Source organism: Brienomyrus brachyistius, chromosome 3 (genome assembly GCF_023856365.1).
Source record: "Brienomyrus brachyistius isolate T26 chromosome 3, BBRACH_0.4, whole genome shotgun sequence".
NCBI lineage: Eukaryota > Metazoa > Chordata > Actinopteri > Osteoglossiformes > Mormyridae > Brienomyrus > Brienomyrus brachyistius.
The window spans coordinates 36,520,474-36,540,082 of record NC_064535.1 but is presented as its reverse complement, the minus strand read 5'-3'; the positions used below and the strand labels follow the sequence as shown (position 1 = coordinate 36,540,082).

Below are 19,609 nucleotides of genomic sequence, written 5' to 3'. Positions count from 1 at the left end.
TGTAAATAACTCCTGGCTGATTCCTGGTGTTTGTTTACTGCGAGTGTGATGTCACAGCGCTGGCCCTCATTTCCCGCAGGTTTCGTCCCACTGATTAAATGCGGGCACCAGCGCATCTATGCTACGTGACATTTGTCCAGGGTTGTTTTAAAATTTTTATCTAATCGTGGCTTAAAAATCGACATGAACATCATGTAGGAAGTCATAAAACACAGTAACAGAAATAAAATCATTTACAGCCATTCAACTAGTTAGAATGCTGCCATATATTTAAAAATAAAAAAGGTCTAGGAAATTGGACTGATAGTCAAGTATAAAATCTACTCATATAAATAGAATATTGATCTGTTGATCTCTAAGTCATACTATTTACACATTAAAATTTCCCCAAGCTAGGACCCCTAAAGAAAGTAGTAAAAAGGTGACTATTTACATTTGAAATGGAAAACAGGAAAAGTCAAAGAGGACATCAGCAGACTTATTACATCTTAGTGAAAGCAGCAGCACAGAATAAGAAGCTTATGCTTAGTAACACAGATATTTTGTAAAATGAGACTATTGAAATGTAACACAACCCGAACCAAAGCAGTTAAGGTTACAGACATGGATTACAGAAAGGCACGTGGTTCAGGCTTACACTGTGTCCAGTAATGTCAGGTCACTTCGGCAGGAAAAAAAAACAGGCTTGCAGGAAACGGACTAAACGCTTTTGGTTTGCCCCCCCCCCGCGCTAAAGTGTCAATAAGAGATGCAGCTCATTCAGAGGCGGTTGTGTGCCAAGTGGCCGTTGCCATGGTTACACTAGAGACTCCAAGCTCTCGGCGGCATTGCCGGTGCGGGCCGGCGCCATGCCATTGTCAGCCGTGTGGAGGGTGTGCTCGTCCTCCTTTGTGCTCACCAGGCTCAGGATGGCCTTGTACAGGAACTGGTACTGATCCTGGATCAGAGGAGCATTACAGCGTGTTAGGGGACGACACTGAGCACACGCCAGGAGCGCAAACGTGGTGCTGAACACCAGATGGGCCCCACTCACGATGTCGGTGAAGGCTCCCGGTCTCATAAAGTTGGTCATCCTGGCCACCTGATAGACGTCGAAGGACTTCTCCTCCTCCAGCTGGTTCGCCAGGGTCTTGCAGGTGCAGAAGGTTGCCGCAGCCACACCCCCGTGCCTGTAGATGGGAACCAGTGGCACAATGCAGACACGTCAACCAATACGGCACTTGACTGAATATGCACTTGAGTAACTCTAGAAAATTCGCAGACAGTACTCTGGACATTTCTGTCAACATGCACACGTATCTCTCCTCCCACGTTCATCCCTTCTCTGTTCTCAAGTTCTTCCGATGTCCCATGAGAAATAGTGTAGCTTCTGCGCATGAAGTAAGTAGAGACTTGGGGAGTATGCTGGGTAATGCCTATACATATTTCGGTATCTTCCATCCGCCATTGTATCATAGAGGCATTTAGCATGTGTAGTGGCAAGTGGGGGGCGCCACACAATGGGAAATGTTCGCTCTTACAGCTGTAAATGAAGCGACTAACATTAATGGCTCTGACTGACAATGCCTTACTCATCGTATACCACCATGGGTCCGTCCTGGGGGGCGCTGGTCCCTCCCACAGTGCTGATCAGCTCGAAGGTGCTGCTGATGGGGCTGTCTGGGTCGGGCCAATGGGGTGCTCGGTACTGCCGCACGGCCAGCACATAGTCATCCTGGGGGGAGGGCAGTGGGTGGTACACACATAAATATCTATTCATATTTTTGTGGAGCCCGTCCATTTATATGGGGAAAATCCCTAATCCCAACTATGACCCCCACCCTAACCTTAGACCATCTATCTATTTCCTGTAACTGCTTATCCTATTCAGGGTCACCTGGGTCTGGAGCCTATGGGTGCAAGACAGGGCACCAACCCATTGCAGAACACACACACACACACACACACCCCCCCATGGGCAATTATGGCAGCCACCATAAGTAACAAAACAAAATACAAGACTTTTGGCATTTTTAGTTTTTTGATTGCTGTCACATATTTTTACCTTGTGGTAACAAAATAATGATCCCAACAGTCAACAGGTTTTTATCACATTGTGGGGACATTTGGTCCTCATGGCTACATTGGCTACATTGGTGTGTGTGCCTGCATGGGTGTGATTATGATCACCTGTGTGTGCATGTATGTATGTGTATACATTTACACGTGTTTACATATGTATCATGGTGTATGTACATGCATGTGTTCATATTTACATGTTTGTGCAAGCCTGTGTGTGTGTGTGTGTGCGTGTGCGTGTGTCTGTCTGCAGTGAGCAGAAGTGATTACTCACCGTCCAGTACAGATGGCGATCTGACAGCTTGGTGAGTAACAGATGCTCTCTGCTGAAGCGTGCTAAATGTTTATTGAATTCCATTTTCACATTTCCTGGCAGTCACTTAAGTCTCTTATTCCCTTATAACTTTACACAGAGTCATTTAGCACCAATTAACATGAAAGCTAAATTCTATAAAAGAGAGACTGTTTTTTTGTAACTCGGCCACTAAATGAGACAAACTTCTTGAGTGAAGGGCAGTGCTTCACCTCAGGATCAGGGTGCGCTCAGCAGAAGATCATATTTTTTTTGTGTGGATACTGCTTGGCAGATCTACTGTACCCAAAGGTCCTTCTGGCTGAGACAGGCGTACTGTATGTTACCTGCGTGGCCTCCAGAATGAAGTCCTGGACCACCAGCATCTCCTCATTGGACAGGCAAATGTGGTCCTCCCCTGTGAACGTGACGGAGAACGTCTCATATCGGATGGGCTGGCCTCTGGCTGGCCAGTAGTCATAATCATCTTCTGCCTGAGTGGAGGAATAAAACAGGAATTGTTTCTCTACAGACTGTCTTTCTGCAAGGGTCGGGCCAGTTTCTCTAGCCTGGTTTAAGTTACCCACCTGGCCTTGCAGTGCCACAATGACCTGACTGCTGTGATCCCAGACCATTCTCCAGAAGTCCGGCATGGTGCTGGGAAGTGGCCTTTGGGTCACAATGAACTCACAGTTGTGGTGGTATCCCTGAAATGAAGACTCTGTCAGAACTGCTGTCATTCCACAAACAAGCACTAGGGGTCACTGTAACACCACAGCCCCATACTCCACTCACCATGACATAGGATGCGTTGATGTAGTCCGATGTCTCCCCCGCCAACATTGACAAACGCACTCTGGATCTCTCCACTGTAATGCACATGTTGAACATCACAAGAGAGATCCAGAGGTACCAAGTGCTCTTCGGAAGAGAGTTTCTGAGAGATGAAGGCTTACATACATGAATGGTAAAGGTTATAAGGAATAAAATCACTCCATCTTTTGATTTTAGCTGATGAAGGAAGGAAGACCAGACAGACAATTCCTTTCCTGTGGTAACTTCGAGTTCCGGGCTGCCATAACGTCTGCGTTAACTACAAACCTCGATTATAAACGTATGCGTATATAGAGGATAACGAAAATACCCACGTCACCATGCTGACCTGAATCAGGAATTCCACGGTACTCACCAGGTAAGACAGAGGAGGTCCTGTTTTTATCCCTGTTGCAAGGTTTCAGGGCAGTAGAGTAGTCGCCTTGCTTGGTGTTGACCTTGGTTATCATCTATAGGAGCATGTCAACACACACTGAGTGTTTACACAAACACACAACTTCAGCTATTACATGGAGAGGGCTCTCATAACTGCAGAGGAAACAGGCACCCAAGTATTACACAGAGCTGCTAGGCCTTCGTTTCCACAGGAAGGCCACTTTTGAGCTGATATCCTACACCCTTATTCGAGGTGTTTCCTCTGCATTGGAAGACAGCTGCTACCTCGAACTGCTTCTCCAGATGTGTGTGGCCAGACGGCCCCAGAATCAGGAGGCTGTTCACATAGCTGTGGATGTGGGCAGAAGGAACCTCTGTCTCCCTGCTCAAGATGGCCTCCACCAGGGCGTCATGGATGAAGACGTACTGCTCCTTGGAGAAAGCACCAGGTGACAAGGAGAAAGATCAATGGTCAGCATTATCTTGAGAAAGACTGTGTTGTTGTGCCAGAGAGAAATATGCTGTCAAGTTGCGAACAAACAGGAGTGAGTGTGATGGTTATATTCAGGGACTTGGAAGCCGATTCAATAAGGCCACATTACTGTTAGGTCGTCAAACTCAACATGGACTTCAACATCTTCAATGACTTCTACAACAAATTATCCAACTGTAAAACCATCACTAAGGTAATTCACATAATTATAACAATGCTAATTAGAAGAATCAGCACAGCTTTCCGTAGATGATTAGATGCTTCTCAGCCTTACCTCAGTCTGTACCAGATAGCTCCTCTGCATTCGTATGTGTTTCAAGAAGCCCAGAACATTCACCGTCCCTCGCTCCTTGATCTGTTGTAACATGCTGTCCAGGACAATGTAGGTGCCTGTTCTACCTACACCAGCGCTAGAAAATGCAGGGGACATGGAGAGCGTGAATCCTGCAGCTTTACTCTCTCTATACCAACTGGCCACTTTTTTGGTTTCAACAAATGAATGACAGAAGGCTGGTTTCCAGCATGGTTCCTTTTCAGTCTCGGATGCACAGAGAATAAGTGGAGATGCTGGAGATGTGACTAGATCATGGGATACCTGCAATGCACCGCAATAGGCCCCATGTCTGCAGTTCTAGCCCGGGATGACTTCCGCACAAAGGTAAGCACCGGCAGGACGTGCTCAGGAACGCCCATGTCGGGCCACTGGGTGTAGTGGTACTGAACCACAGCTCGCTCATGGCCCTTTGCCTAGGGGTGAGAAAACGGCCTCTTACATCTGCCGTTACAAATTTCATGCACAGGTAACAGCTGTTGCAGGTACCAGAATTAACACAAGGTAATGGATGTGAGGAGAAAAATATTAATGGTTGTTAAATGGCAAACAGAAATGTTTAAGGGCTATACCTTCTTGACCTTGGTGTTTCTCAAGGTGAAGGTTCTTTGGGTGTAGTAGGCCAAGACCTTGGTGCTCCTCAATGTGACCAGGAAGCTGCCAAACTCCTCCTGGTTCTCCTGGGGCCAATACTGGTCACATTTCCGCTGGTCGTGACACCAAAGCATCACCAGCATATATTTTACTGACCACCATCATTGTTCACAAGCCAATCAGTGACACTGCCAATGCCAGTCATAACCATTTATCAATCATCCCCATAACATCATAGGCAACACCACACACAGCTGAAGATTTTGGTGAAACAGGTGAAAGTGCTGCGAAAGAACGTGCTGCGAACCTCATAACTAGTAGGTCCTGATAAATGAGATTAATATTCATGATGGAAGAAATGCAGCATGCAGCCATCAGCCAGTAACTGGTTGGCATCACTAGCCTAGCGCTTCATGGCTGGAGGTCACCGGGCATGAGTGCTGTACACTTACCCGGGCCTTCTCAACAAGGTTGGTGATCATGACGATCACACCCACGTTTTGCTCCCAGATCATCCTCCAGAAGTCCTCCACGCTCGACCTGAGCGGACCCTGGGTTGCAATGTAGCACCTGGGTTTATTGAAGCCCTGCAGGTACATACAAGCAGTTAGAGGCTGAGGCACTGCAGAGACTGACTACAGGTGAATGAGCCGATCCTGAGTCAAACTCCATCATATCTATCAAAGGGAATTCACGTTACACTCATCTTCACCAGATAAAGCAGGTCTTCAGTGTGCCTTTCCGAGGGAGATCAATTATAGAAATCAATGAAGCCATTAAAATAAAGACTGAAAAATGTAAATGACAAATAAGAAATGAATACTGCCATGATGATCATAGGTAGACAGACAGATATACTTTACTAAGAACTAATTTCCAAAAGTGCAATTAAACGAATACACACATAAAATATGAAGAAATACAACAAGAAGCAGAACTCACATCCACATAATTGGCATTGATGTAATCTCCACTCCGTCTCTCTCTACCAGGACTGGAGGACAGTTTGACACGACTATGATCGTCTGAAAGAGAGAGACAGCACTCTCAGAACAATGACCGGTCAAGCTTGGGGAGAGGGTTCAGGCAAACACTCCTGTACGTACAGGCCAAGATGTTGAGGTATCGATTCTTGTTCTTGTTGTCTGGGTGCTGGGAGCTGTCCACGGTGATGCCCAGGTCCAAAGTGCCTGCCTGGATCTCCTGGAACAGGAAGATGACAACCACCATTAGTGCACCCGCTGGACCGCGGTGATGTCACTGACCAACCATGCAGGAAAAAAAAGCCACATTCTACATTCATATGGTTAGAGGGACAAGAGACTAGCACCTTTTGTAAAAATACACTAATTCGAAAAGTGGACATGGATCTTACCTCATAGAACTCTTTCAGTATCTAATAAGGAGAGTGAGAGCACAGAAAGCAGAGAAATTAAGTTTTGCAGCAGGAAGCAAGCGCACATTTATTAATAAGCAGGCGCAGCCCGGTCAGTTAAGAGCTACGTGTGTTTTAATTGGCCGGCATTGACGTCACTGTCAGTAGGCCCACTGCTCCCGCTGATGCCCCTGGCGCGAGGGACCAGAGAGCTACAAAACAAACACCGAAATGCAGCGAACAGAACATCTCACTCAGGACACCCGCTTCACATTTATTAATCGGCCTTAAACAGAAATTAAAGCCCAATACTGACACGAATGTCAAGTTCCGCTACGAGACAGTTGTGTATCTACTGAAAATGATATTGTCGGAGATGACCTGAAGCGTTACGGTAGGGTGAACATGGTGTCTGGGGGGGGGGGGGGGGGGGGGGCTCTGTATGGGGAACTAAATTTAGTGAGTAGAGGGGGTGGGTAACACAGAGGGCCTGGTCTGGGAGCATACCTCAAACTCCTGGGAAAAGCCGTTGGAGCTGTGAAGTTCCGCCACACGTTTGACGAACTGCTTTGCGGAGACAGCTGGCTGGTCATCTGAGAGAAAATGTCGCGAGAAGGGGGACAGGGTACGCCTTAGCATGTGCAAGCAGCCCGACTCTCTTACCAGTATTTTACACATTTAATTAGGCTTTAGAAACTGCAGGTGTAGTAGCTTCCGAAAGTACACATCAAAACAGATGCTCAGCAATTAACAGGTAGGTAATGGCCTGGACTGGAGCCAGAACGTGCTCCGAAGCAGATGTAAGTACATTCAAAAGCAACATCTGACAGTCACAGACCTTTACCATCAAGTAAAGCGAATAATAGTAATGTTTTGGGGCTGCAGCACATTCATTGCTTAAGCTGTGATTGGTGTAGGTTAATACATCTTTTTTTCCCCCCGGTACCTGCAGACGGGAGCATGAGAGCGTTTGCTGAGCGGATAACCCTGGGAGAGGAGCTGTCCTCGATGTAGAAGTGAGCCGTTTGAAAGCACGTCCTGTCAAACAGCCACAGAATTATCATCATTATTATTATAATAAGCAGAAGGGAGTCAGAGAAGCCCTGGACAACTCCGCGATAATGCTGCACCAGGCAAATGGAACTAAATGAATAGATTGCAGTCACATGCACGTTTCTCTTTTGAATATCACTCCTGATCTTTTCAGATTCTTCAACAGGCGTTGTGTTTATTTTATTCCCAGCAAGTTTTTACAGGCTGTTTATACGATGCGTGTTTTAATTTGCATTATGCTGCTAAGAGATAACAAGGGGTTTATTAAGCAGCCAGATAAACAGTCACCCTCACAGGACGCCGAGGCAGATTCAGTTTGTCTTCCGCCTTTTGCTGATCTCCACTCAGAAGAGGACACGAAATGTGCAGCTAGACTGAGTGAAATGAGCACTAAAGAAAAGCAGGATGGGAAATATTAAGACGCAGCTGCAAACATATGTGCGGGATGTTTACCTTACCCAGCCATGACCTTCCCACTGCACATCAAGTGGGCATTTTCTACATCTGTCAGATAATACGACTGCATTCATCTATCAGAGATTACTGGCGATCTGTTTTTTTTTCCGTAACGTAAACGTGCGCATCGCTGCCTTTCCAGCAGAGGCTGAAAAATACAACAGAGCTCTGAAATGCCCGGTCTCATCCACCTAATATTTATGCTGCCGTATCATTTTAAATATCTCACAATAACACAGCTAAAGCAGGTCAAGTATGTTTTATGTCCTAGTTCGACAGTAATAAAAAGTAAACATTTTAAATTTAGTTCAAGTGATCATATAATGTTGAAAGATTAAATGTTTAACAGGTATATCACTGAAGCAACTGAAGTGGAATATTACTCTGAACTATCTATAAAACGTGGACTTGCATTAAAGGTCAACAATGTAAGTAGTTAATCATCAGTATTGAAGAGTGGAGAATGAGCGTTTGAATGAGCATGAAGACATTTTGTTTGACGGCAGATAATGTTCCCTTAGGAGAGCACAGTAACATGAAAAACTCACATGTCTCCATTCCTCTCTGCCTGTAATGACTTCTGCGGATTCGGGGTTAATATTAATAGAATGTTAACATTATGGGAACAGATGGATCTATGCTGCTTTCTCTTTCCACATCTTCCCAGTGTGTCGTACGTACACATTAGCTGTAGCATTCATAGCATCATCCAGACCCAGCTGTACACTGGGCCCTACTCTCCAGCTGTGAGCCGGCATTTTGTGGATTACGTATTTCAGCTTTTGTGCCGGTGTCCTCCACCTCTCACAAATCCACAAATCTCACAAGTCTTCGGCCAGCCCTGGTCTTCAACACCCAACAAGCTACAGGCTTTAGGACTTAGGACTTTAGATTTAGGAGTTAGTGCTTGGAAGCCACCATAGTGCCGGTTTAGAGAGTGACTAACACCTCAAACAGCATGTCAAGAGGCGCACAGGTGATTATACCAGGAGTGCAATTGCACCCCCTACTGGTCAGATTAAAATGCTATTTCAACATATTAAGTTTAGTAACAATAAAAAATATTGCAGAGTTATATTTGAAATGTGGCTTATGCTACATTTATGCTAAATGTAATAATTTATTGTAATTATTATTTTTTTTTTTACATGTATCTCAGTTGCCGCAGCGTGTTACGGATGACTGCTTGGGCTCTGTCACATTGCACCCCCTGTGAGAGAAGCCTAGAGTCACCTATGAGGATCACAGAGACGTGAAGGTTACTGGGAACAACTCTGGCTTTACCTCCAGTAGATGAGGATCCCCACCAGCACCAGCAGGCTCAGCAGGGTGAGTGCGGCCACCACGGCCAATGGGATAGTAGCTCGCTTCTCCTGGCTCTCTAGCCCCGCCGGAGCCATCCGGGACTCAGGGCTGCTGTTGCTGATCTCTGAGGAAGATGAGGGCAGCTCATTGGCATGTAAATACCGCATCAGGCATGTCAATATTTACCGTGTTTGCTCATCAAGCGCATAGCCAGAAATAAATTCAAGGACAGTAGGATTAGGGTTGGGGGCACACTGGTAATTTTATTACCTGTCTGTGTGCCTGGGACTCTCCTTGAAAAATGATATGAACACCAACATAACAGTCAGAACTGTCATTTGTTGGATAATTAAAAACATACTTCTTCTTAAAGGAGTTCAAATGTTACGGACTGGCGAGAAATGTGGTCTAAGACAGATTCCCTCATCCACCGCCACGCTCCCACGAAGCACTGACTTCACTACAGCACCCCCAGGCCTCATTCCCTGTCCCCTCTACTAGCAAAGTGAAGCAGCGCTTTGTTCTCGTGCCGACACAGAAATCATCGAACCGGTGTCCGCACAGAACTCAAGGCAGGAAATCAGTCACTTTCTAAGCAGAAATCAAATGCGAAAGAAGTGCATGGCAAGCCAAAGTGATGTTGCAGAATACAGAATGTAACCTCAGAAAACAACTGGACAGCTTTTGAAAAGATGATGTTTGTTGCTGATCTGACAGCCAGTAGAGGATGGTGATTTGCTGCCACCATGTGGAAAATTTCTGTCATAACTGATGGACAGCCTGGCACTTCAGTACTGTTCAAGTGAGATGAAGGCCTAATTTCCATGGGATGTTTAAGTGTCATTCCTACTTAGTTTGGTTCCTTTTATCCCCTCTGTTTAACCTTAACCTTCTAAAACCTAAACCTTCTCTCTGTGTCTCAGACTTCAGAAACACCTGGACTATGAGAGGTTTCAATGCCTTTAGGTACCTGCTAGTCAGCCGGCCAACAAGCCTGTTCAAAACAAATTTTGCATCAGTCCTAAAGGATGATTTTTACATAAACATGAAACCTGCTAATGTGTCAGTTAAGTCAATATGGTTTGTGGCAAAGAATACCCACAATTCCCCTTCACCTCTTGTTCTTTTTTAATGCTTATTATTTAGCTTTTGGGAAGTAGTGATCTATTAATTTAAATAACACAAATTCATACAGAAATTCTAATATTATTAAGTATAAACATTATTCTCATAATATATTTCATTAAAAAATGCAAAAATCTCAAACAGTACAGAGCTCTGAGGCGAGTGTGATGTCCCTGGAGTTTATCGTGCCGTTTTATACCCGCAATCCGCTGTTTAAAGGGCCATGGTGATCACAGTGTGAGTTCTGGTTAACCCCCAAAACCTTACCTTACCCATGTGTCACTGGATCTCAGACGGGTAGTCAGGCGCTGACGTTTCAGCGAACTGAGTTTCACCAGTTAATCAATCGGTTGCCCTGCGATTCCGCACATTCCCAGTGCGGTCCCGTGGCATTACCCCATCAGAGTGCTAACCTGCCTGCAAGGATGCGGCCCCCCCTTTTGGAGGGCCAACAAGCTTTACCTGCCTCCGTGGCATCCTCAGACTGCCTGCCTGAGTACTCTGAGATACTGAAGTCTGTGGAAGTCTCGTTGTCGTAGAGGCTCCCGGACGAGCCTTGGCCTGAGGCACTGCCTTCCTCAGCCCTGCCCAGCATCCGCGGCCTGGGCTCCGCCTCCTCCATCTCACTGGTGCTGCTACTGCCCTCGTTCTCAGCCTCAAAGTAGAAGGATGAGGAGCGCCCACTGTATCTGTCGTCGCCGTCCTGCCCCTTGCCGGTCGGCACCACCGCCGGGTCCGGTGCTGAGGGGGGACTGGTGGGTGTGGCCATCTCATAGACTCGGCCCCCCTCCAACTCCTGATCTACATCCTCCTGGGAGTCCGGGTGCACTGCGGAGCCTGAAGCACTACTGTCAGCCTGCCCCTCCGTGGGGGTGGAACCACTTTCGAGGGAGGCGCTGGGGGAGGGGGGAAGGGATTCTGTGGGCAGGGCCCAAGTGAGGACTGGCGTGGGGCTCTGGGTGCTGGCCGGGACCACTGCAATAGAAATGAACGCGTCAGCAGAGGCCGGCAGACCTACGGGACCCCGCGTGGAGCGGCCCTCCGCATCACCCGCGTCACCAAGAGCCCCAGCGATGGCAGAGGGAAGCAGAGGGGGGGCACCTAAGCTAGCAGAGGAGCAGGGGGACATGCTGCCGGCCTGGCCACCTGGCTGGAGGCCGGCTGGAGGCAACAGGAGAGCGAGAGAAGCATGCAGAGCGTTCCACCTAGCAGAGCACGCCGAGGGCTCACCGGGAACTGAGCTACAGGGAGGTGTCGCAAAGTCAGAGGCGACAGGGGATGGCGGCGGCAAACCCCCTTCCCGGCTCACCGCCACAGACCCCCAAGCACCGTTACGGATCAGTGAGGGCTCCACGCGCCCAGCCCCGCGACTAGTGCCCCCTGCTGGCTGGCCGCCATTATGCCATCTTGTGAAAGACTCTGCAAGTTCATCGGTTGCTACCATCAAAGCAAAGTCACTGGGTAAAGTAACAGAGGGCTGAAGGGGGTCCGGAATGGAGGACGAGAGTGCGTTTGGGCTGGACGAGGTTCTCAGCCGCTCTGAGAAGTGAATTCGGTCCAGGTCAGAGCCAGACTGCTGCCCAGTGGCAGATGAATCAGGTAAAGTTTGATGGGGTAAAGTATGACTAGACATGATCTGGGAATCACCTGTGGCCAAAATCGATGAACCAGACATTAGGTCACCATCATCACCATCCTCCTCATCACTAGCACTACCCCAACCACCGCTGACGTCACCCGAGGCCCAGCCAGACACGGTGTGGGAAGAGGAGTGCAGAAGCAGGGTCGAGGGAGACAGGGGGGTGAGAGACAGACCACCACCAGACAGCGGCATCTCTGTGCTGTAGGATGCTCCCCAGACCACTCCAGACTGACTGTAAGGCAGCCTCCAACCATCAGGGGGCAGGCTTGGATGGGTCTGATAGGACACAGCAGCGGAAGGAGAGGGTGACAGAGAGCTAGCATGCAGGCATGTGACAGGGTCTGCGTGAGGGCGGAGCGCAGGAGAGCCACACACAGCGGCCTCACCATTGGTGGTCTGGGAGACAGTTTCGGAGGGTGTGGCACTCAGGGGTTGCTGGGAAACTGGGCTTGTGGGCCACAGTGGGACGCCAAAGAGGGGGGCTGAGGAGGTTTGGCCCGCCAGACTCTCCGGGATGGGGGTCGATTCAGTAGCAGGATGTGACACCACGCTCTCCTGCGTAGGGACCCCTGGGCCATAGAGGGCCCAGTTACTACCAGGAGATGTCAGAGTTGTGGCAGAACTTGCAGAAGCCGCTTTGGTGAGAACGTCATCATGGTAAGCGCTGGTGACAGGGCCTCCCATTCGATGGCCCTGTCCGGCTGTGGGTGGCTCCGTGGACCAGGAATACTCTGCTGTCATCCTCCTCGGGACTGACGAGGCAGTTGTGACACCAGGGAATAGGACGTCGGGCCGATACGAAATTGATGGGGTCGGCTCATCTACTGTCGCCTGCTTCCATTCTGGTTGGTGTTTTTCTACATTTAGCTGAAATACACAATGGTGCATGTTAAATGATTATCATCTGGAGCCTCACATGAGTCAGGAGCAGGTAATGGTACAGGGCAGTTTAAGGTGGTTTACGGCAGACAGAAGAAAAAGGATAATAATAAAACAACAATAGTATTATTATTATTAGTGTTATTAACTACTCCCCTTTTAGTCACTACCTTCATGCACAAAAACAGCAGCAGTAATGAAATTTCCCAACCAATGTGCACATTTATGACCAAATGTCATAGAATGAAATGATTTTTGAAGTAGAATGCAAAAAATGTTGTTTAAAATGTCCACTTCACAAAGGACAAAAGAAATCAAGTATGGAACACTGACGTAAAGTAGTACGCACAGTCGCGATCACACCTAGGCTACCGTGATATTCAGCAAGCGACCGTCGCTTAGTGACATGCAACAGACCTCAGTCGCTTCATGAGCAGTGATTGTAATAACTGATTGCTATTAGTTACCTTATTGTCATCCTCTGTTTCAGTGTAATCTGAGTAGCCAGGGTCAGAATTAGAATCACTCTTGGTCTCTGATGGAAAATGGATGATTATGGCATTAGACACAATGCAGAGGGGAGATATATATAAAAAACAGAAAGAAAGAGCATTTTTAGGTCTCAAGGCCTAAAATGGGCTTGGGAATTTAATTTCACATGTTACACACACAAACATTAACTGAACTGAAGCTTGAAAACTAATCATAAGTCATTAAAGGAAGTTACATGACCACAATAAAATAGCACATTAAAACCAATTTGCATTCACTATGCAAATTCCCAAATGAGGTTTCAGCCAATTTGATGTTTTGTGAGTAGACAGATTCCTATAACCACCCCAGTCTTTAGAACAAACACTTGACAATGTCTTCCTCATGAAGCTAGTGATACGCAGAGGAAATCACCCTCGGGTGTCCATCATGATGCAATTAAACGTATAATCAAAAATATAACAATTTTAATCAGTGGATCATCTGGGCCAACTTTAAACAAGCCATGCATCGCAGGAATAGGCCTTGAAGTTTTCCAGAATATTTATCTCAGCTGTCAGAAGACTGAGAAGGAGAAAACGGACAGCAAAGACTTGCCACATGAGGAAACGTTTTTGGGTCACAACACGATGATGACAAACACATCCACAGGCCCCCATGCACCCTCCCAACACATGACAGGAAGAGAGCGATGGTGGAGCCTCTTACCTTTCTGGGAGACATTAAGTTAGAACGGTGTTAAGCTTCCCAGCTCGTTACAATGGAAAACAAAATCACAGTCTGCTTTGATTTGTGCGTGTTGAGGTGTTTTTAGAAACATGATTAGGGGGAAACTCAGACGTACACCCTTGGGTCTCGCACGTGTGTGTACGTGGATATGTAAATATCATAACTCAGGATTCTTTGGATGGACCATTTTATTGTGAATCTCTACACAAAACTTCAGATACACAAATATCTTCTCACACATCATTGCACACAAGTTCTGCACGCAGAACAATCAGACATCTCCTTTCCAGAGGATTCCGGACTTTGAGAAATGAGAAAACAAAACAGTTCTCAGACAGGAAAGATGAATTCAGCCTCTGCATTACCGCATCTAATACAACACACATTCCTTCACTCGGAGATCCTACTATCAAAGAACAAGAGGTTTCATAGACAAGAAGAAGCTAATCGGCAGGTGCATCTCCAAGGTACAGGACGTCCATCTCCATGTTGCGGCAAAGCAGTCTAGATGTGCATACAGGGCATCGTCCGCTCAGCAGAGAGAGAGAGGGAGCAGAATCCCAAAGCGGGAAAATCCCAACACCAGAGACACGGAAGAAGACAAAGTGTCACTACAAGCCAACAGCAGGGGCAGTTCAACACTGGCGCATGTGACTCTGTCTTCCTGCCACTACTAAACAGAAATCTGGGATAATCCACGTATCTCCACACAGGTTACCTGGGTGCCCTTTGCCTGTTACCTTACCAGAGTACCTATTTTGGCCTAAAATTTAACAGATAGGACCACTTATGAGACAAACACATTCACCGTTCCAATTCAGGACACGGGGGGGACAAGCTCCTTGCGAAAACCAATGATACACTGTCAGCTCCGGGTCGCAAACAGCGACACATTATGCCCCGAGACAGTGGCATCAGCGGGAGGCGTCGGCCTTACCGGGGTCATCCGGGGGCATGTCCACGACCAGAGACTCGCTCGGGCGGCCGTACTGACTGTCGGTGCACACTGCCGCAACTTGGATCGTATAGCTGACGTTGACCGAAAGGTCCTCGATTATCGCCCCCTTGTGGAAGGAAAACAAATATCAGATGCCAAGTATGAGACATGAAAAAAGGTATCCAGGAATGTAGACAATTTGTAGACAAATTAAACATAAATTTATGACTATAATTCTTTTTAGCTTCTAACTTTTTTTTTTTTTTTTACTTTTTTTTAACTGTGACTAGGGCAGGCATTTTCGATGACTTTTTCAGTTGTTGCCCCAAAGCTGTCAAACAGCCTGCCAATGGACTTTAAATCACCCAGTAGTGTCTTTTAAACGGCACCTGAAAACTTTGTTGATGTGTGACGTTTATTACCCATGATACACTTTGTGACCTTCGTTCTCAGAGGGCTCTGTATAAATAAACTACATATGTACTTAGATTTCAGTCTTAAAGTGAGTAATGTAAGATAGAGGAATCTTAGGATGATGATGGTGATTATGATGATGAAGAGCATGGATATCTGCTTTAGCTGGCCGCTTCCTCTCTGTGACTGACAGTGATAGCATCTTACCACATCCTGGTCTCCATCCGTCAGGTACTCCAGTCGGGGCTGGTCCCCAGCCCCCAGCCGCTGGTAGGTGACGGCGTACTTCTCGATGTCACTGTCATAGACGGCCCGCGGCCTCTCCCACGTCACCAGGAGTCCAGTGTAGTTGTGCGGCTCTGCCTGGACATTCTCTGGCTCCGAGCTGCAGACTGCACGCCATGCGTGGGCCGGAAAAACATCACAGGTCAAGAGGTTTCTTGACACAGGTCATTACTCAGCTGTTATTTATTTGCAGGCAATGAAACTGCAATGTTGATGTTTATATAAATAAATCTAATAACAGCCCTGGAAAATTTGTAACTGAAATCCAAAGTACTGAGAATATGAAACACCTAATATCTTATTAAAGGAACAAAATACATGTTCGTAAAACAGAAATAATAATTATAAGGGAATTATCGACCTGGAACACAAGAGGGCAGTACAAGTCTGTGGTATGAGTACACAGTCTGCAATGTGTCAATATAAGTCTGCAGTAAATAACTTGAGAACTAAAATATATTTAGCACTGGCTAATAAGAAGGAAATGATCAAAACAATTATCAGAAATCTGATGTTGGCTTGTGTGAGGCTAGGGAACACTGTTACCAAGCAACATAAACCCGTTACCACGGAAAACACACAGCCTCATTGAGACGGCATTTATGCCACCAGCTGACTATCCTGTCCAGGTCAGCAACCTCACATGAAGTTTGCTGAACTGAGACTAAGAATTCTTCGGACCCCTGACCAGAAGTTACTGAGTATTCACCAAAAAAGGCTTTTTCTTTGATCCATGTAATTAACAAAAGCATAACAAATACTCAACCAGTGATGTGAAGTGGCAGGACAAACAGTCTAATGTTCTACTCCCAGAAACCAGGAAGTGTTCCTGTCCCACCTCGAAGGAGATGCTGAGGTTTGGGTTGTGGCAGGACGTACCAGGTGTGAGGACCTCCTCTGTGCCGGTGTAGGAGGAGAAGACCTGGCCCATGAACTGGGGCTGCTGCTGGCGGAAGTTGTTCTGCAGGTAGTCCATCAGCATGACATACCCGGCTTGCTGCATGGTCATCACCTCACAGAACATCTCCAGCTTAAAAACAGGAACAGTAAGGTGTGATTCTGGATTCGCTGAAAACACCCACATGACGGAGGCTGCCTGACATGGAGTAAAGCGTCCCTAACAGATCATAAAGACAGGTCTGCGATTTGGCAAGAAGGTGAATGATTCTGAAATGTTTCCAGGATCTTACGGAGAGATCGTTAGTATTGTGCTACAGTGAACATTCTGTCAGTTGCAGTTCTATGGCGCAAACATGTATCTAAAGTTGTTTTTCTGAGCAAAACACCAACAAACAGTAATAGCTAAGAGTAAGTAGTGCTTCGGATTTCTTCCCCTCTCTCCCTTTCGCGCCCTTGTCCCAAAATGCTAAGCACAGCATGCTACACATTCTCTATTCGGTAACGTAGTGGCATGAAGGACATGGAGAAGCTGGTCCCTAAAAAGAATTTGACATTGGTAGTATAGAATTTGTTTGGATTTTCTAAAACCAACTGCTGCCTAAAAAACATGAATTATTTTACAAAGATAAAGTTGGCACGTGGGATAGCAGCACAACAAACCTCAGAGTGGACACTGAGTATGTCTTTCTTTAAAGTTTTATTATACTATAGGGTTGTATTTCACACAGCAGGGGAATTCTTTCGGTTGTGCTGTTAAGTAACTTACGAAATAGTCGTAAAAATGAACATGAAAAAGAGCCGTGATAAGATTATGGATTGTGATCCAGCCTGTGAAAAATCATGATATGACATTTTTGCCATACACCCCCCCCCTTAGACATAAGCACTGTGTTTTAGGGGCTTAGGTGGGAACATCAGCAGAGAACAACTAGTCAACCAAAAGACAATAAAAAAAAAATCAACACAGACATTTAATACAGCGTTTCCCTAGTCCTTGGTCTGGCTAAAATGCACTGAGAATTTAGTTCCTGCTCAGTCGCCACAAACCCTGAGCTCCCGACAAAAGCCCTCACTACTGCCACACCACTGAAATATTGATGATGTTGTCTGTCTGCAGCTGAGACAAAGCCCAGGGGTCCCGCGGATGTGGCCTCAAAAGGTCTGCACGCATCAGGAGGGCCTTAGAAGCGAGAGAGATGAAGGGGCTGGTTTGCTGATTTTGTGTTCAACCCAGCCAATAGAGTCAGATCATAGCTAGCTAGTTGGTTAGCAGAACATGCCCCTTCAGCATCTCCTAAATAAGGAGCAAGTTTGTTTAATCTTCAGTGTAGTGACTGTTTGTGGTTAACAGGAGGCCCCATGCAAATGCGTGGTTTGAGTAGTGATTAACACTGCTGTTTGGGCCCAGATATGTGATGGGATTGGCACGGATCTTAACCTGGCGGATAAGCACACACCTGTCAACGTGAACGTACAAAGACAGAGACACGCACGCACAAGCAGACAGACCTGTAGGACTCCGCTCTTTGCTGACTCACATGCTCATGCGCATGGACACATCGTGGCACAGAACCTCCCGCTCACCTGGGTTTCCGAGATGGATGCCGTATCTCTAAAGACGATCCACTCCACGGTCTCCGAGCATGGCGGCGTGGTCAGGGACCCGTTGTAGGCGTAGTACTTCTGCGTGGAGTTTGGCAACAGGCCCAGCAAGGAGAAGGGCTCTAGGGTGGCAGTTTTACCTGGAAGAATGCGGGAGAGAAGAATTCACCATCACACGCATCAGCCAGGCTGTGCTTTGACAGCCGGACACACACTTCGGACGCCTACAGCTCCGTCAGACCCCAAGGTCCATTAACAAACCCTCCCATGTCGCTAAAAAATGTAGAAAATTCATTGGTTGCTGTATCAAAACAAAAGGTCCCATGACTGACAGGTGCCTCGTTCCCATACCAAATCGACACACCAATGTGACATACCAAATCGATTGACAGCGTTGACACCGTTGATAATAGATTCATAGTTCTCGTTATCAACTGCGCTGGTCTGGAAGAGAAGAGAGAGATTTTACACTTCATCTAGCCAAGTGTACACAAAAGTGTCACACCATAAGGGGGACAAAGGGTATATTTCATAGATATGCTTGTTCATTGCTGGGGGTCAGCATCCTGCGGAGATGTGCGGCCTGCCGGGAATTGTGGGTAATTACCACCACAGCTCTTCCTAGCGACCTCTACATGCCCTAACTCAGCTACCGGCAAGCAGACATGATAAACGAGGTGCTTTGACCGCCAAGGGTCCTGCGACGAAGAGATCAGTGCCACCATGATCAGTGGCATCTCCATGCTTTATGATCTCATACCTCTGCAAGAAAAAATGATGATCTGGTCTGCCTTCTCAGTAAAGATAAAGGTCACTAACTATTTACATCCTGTGTTAACTGTTCACAAACCCACATTCCCGCACAGTACAAGGACACCCAAATGGGTCCTTCTGCACAGATCCCATAATCAGACTCACCTCAAAGAGAACAGATAGTGCGGTCAGCTTTCCTCCCTCCTTCAGAGCATCGTCGATCGACTTAAACTCTCCCGCTTCATAGCCAAAGATCTGCATCTGCCAGAGGAACATTTGGCACCTCAAAGTCGGACAACATACTTGTGGACCATGCTCAGTGACTGAGCTACATCCAAAAAGTAAAGATCACAGCTATCAGCTGAAGTGGTTATGGCCACGAATAGCACGGATGCCCAGTGAGGAACCCGAGGGGTGGCCCACTATAAGTACCTCCAGGGGGAACTTGATGCCATTGAGGCTGTGCTCGGAGCCGTCGGACGATGCGTTGCACGTCCCCCAGTGGAAGGCAATCCTGCCAACCTTGAACCTGGACCTCAGCCCCCCGCCAGTGATGTAGTACTCGGCATCGAGGCTGATAGCAACTGGGGGAGAGGATGATCATCATCATCATCATTAGGGTTTTACTCAAACTGCCTTGGGTGCAGTAACCCAGCACTGACTGACTTCACGCCGCACATCAGCA

The 19,609-nt window shown here is 47.0% G+C and overlaps 1 protein-coding gene across 5 annotated transcripts in view; it reads right to left on the bottom strand.

The window, feature by feature from the left end:
- Window positions 1-224: 224 nt before the first annotated feature.
- The window catches only part of LOC125738756 (receptor-type tyrosine-protein phosphatase zeta-like), a 35,263-nt gene continuing 15,878 nt past the window's right edge, over window positions 225-19,609 (bottom strand). Inside the window, exons 4-31 of one of the 5 annotated variants that reach the window (XM_049008042.1) lie at window positions 19,357-19,508; window positions 19,090-19,185; window positions 18,549-18,615; window positions 18,154-18,311; window positions 16,549-16,699; window positions 15,592-15,776; window positions 14,971-15,097; window positions 13,280-13,347; window positions 12,320-12,800; window positions 10,754-11,266; window positions 9,146-9,290; window positions 7,299-7,390; window positions 6,860-6,945; window positions 6,353-6,373; window positions 6,084-6,180; window positions 5,920-6,002; window positions 5,430-5,564; window positions 4,956-5,090; window positions 4,648-4,799; window positions 4,327-4,462; window positions 3,845-3,991; window positions 3,540-3,633; window positions 3,146-3,219; window positions 2,938-3,057; window positions 2,698-2,844; window positions 1,572-1,714; window positions 1,034-1,169; window positions 225-937 (exon numbers count right to left, since the gene is read on the bottom strand). In XM_049008042.1, the coding sequence (XP_048863999.1) occupies window positions 797-937; window positions 1,034-1,169; window positions 1,572-1,714; window positions 2,698-2,844; window positions 2,938-3,057; window positions 3,146-3,219; window positions 3,540-3,633; window positions 3,845-3,991; window positions 4,327-4,462; window positions 4,648-4,799; window positions 4,956-5,090; window positions 5,430-5,564; window positions 5,920-6,002; window positions 6,084-6,180; window positions 6,353-6,373; window positions 6,860-6,945; window positions 7,299-7,390; window positions 9,146-9,290; window positions 10,754-11,266; window positions 12,320-12,800; window positions 13,280-13,347; window positions 14,971-15,097; window positions 15,592-15,776; window positions 16,549-16,699; window positions 18,154-18,311; window positions 18,549-18,615; window positions 19,090-19,185; window positions 19,357-19,508 (4,082 nt within the window). In that variant the 3' untranslated portion in view covers window positions 225-796. Of the gene's footprint in view, window positions 938-1,033; window positions 1,170-1,571; window positions 1,715-2,697; window positions 3,058-3,145; window positions 3,220-3,539; window positions 3,634-3,844; window positions 3,992-4,326; window positions 4,463-4,647; window positions 4,800-4,955; window positions 5,091-5,429; window positions 5,565-5,919; window positions 6,003-6,083; window positions 6,181-6,352; window positions 6,374-6,859; window positions 6,946-7,298; window positions 7,391-9,145; window positions 9,291-10,753; window positions 11,267-12,319; window positions 12,801-13,279; window positions 13,348-14,970; window positions 15,098-15,591; window positions 15,777-16,548; window positions 16,700-18,153; window positions 18,312-18,548; window positions 18,616-19,089; window positions 19,186-19,356; window positions 19,509-19,609 lie in introns of all 5 variants that reach the window. The other 4 variants (XM_049008040.1, XM_049008045.1, XM_049008041.1 and 1 more) reach the window with 4 other exon arrangements.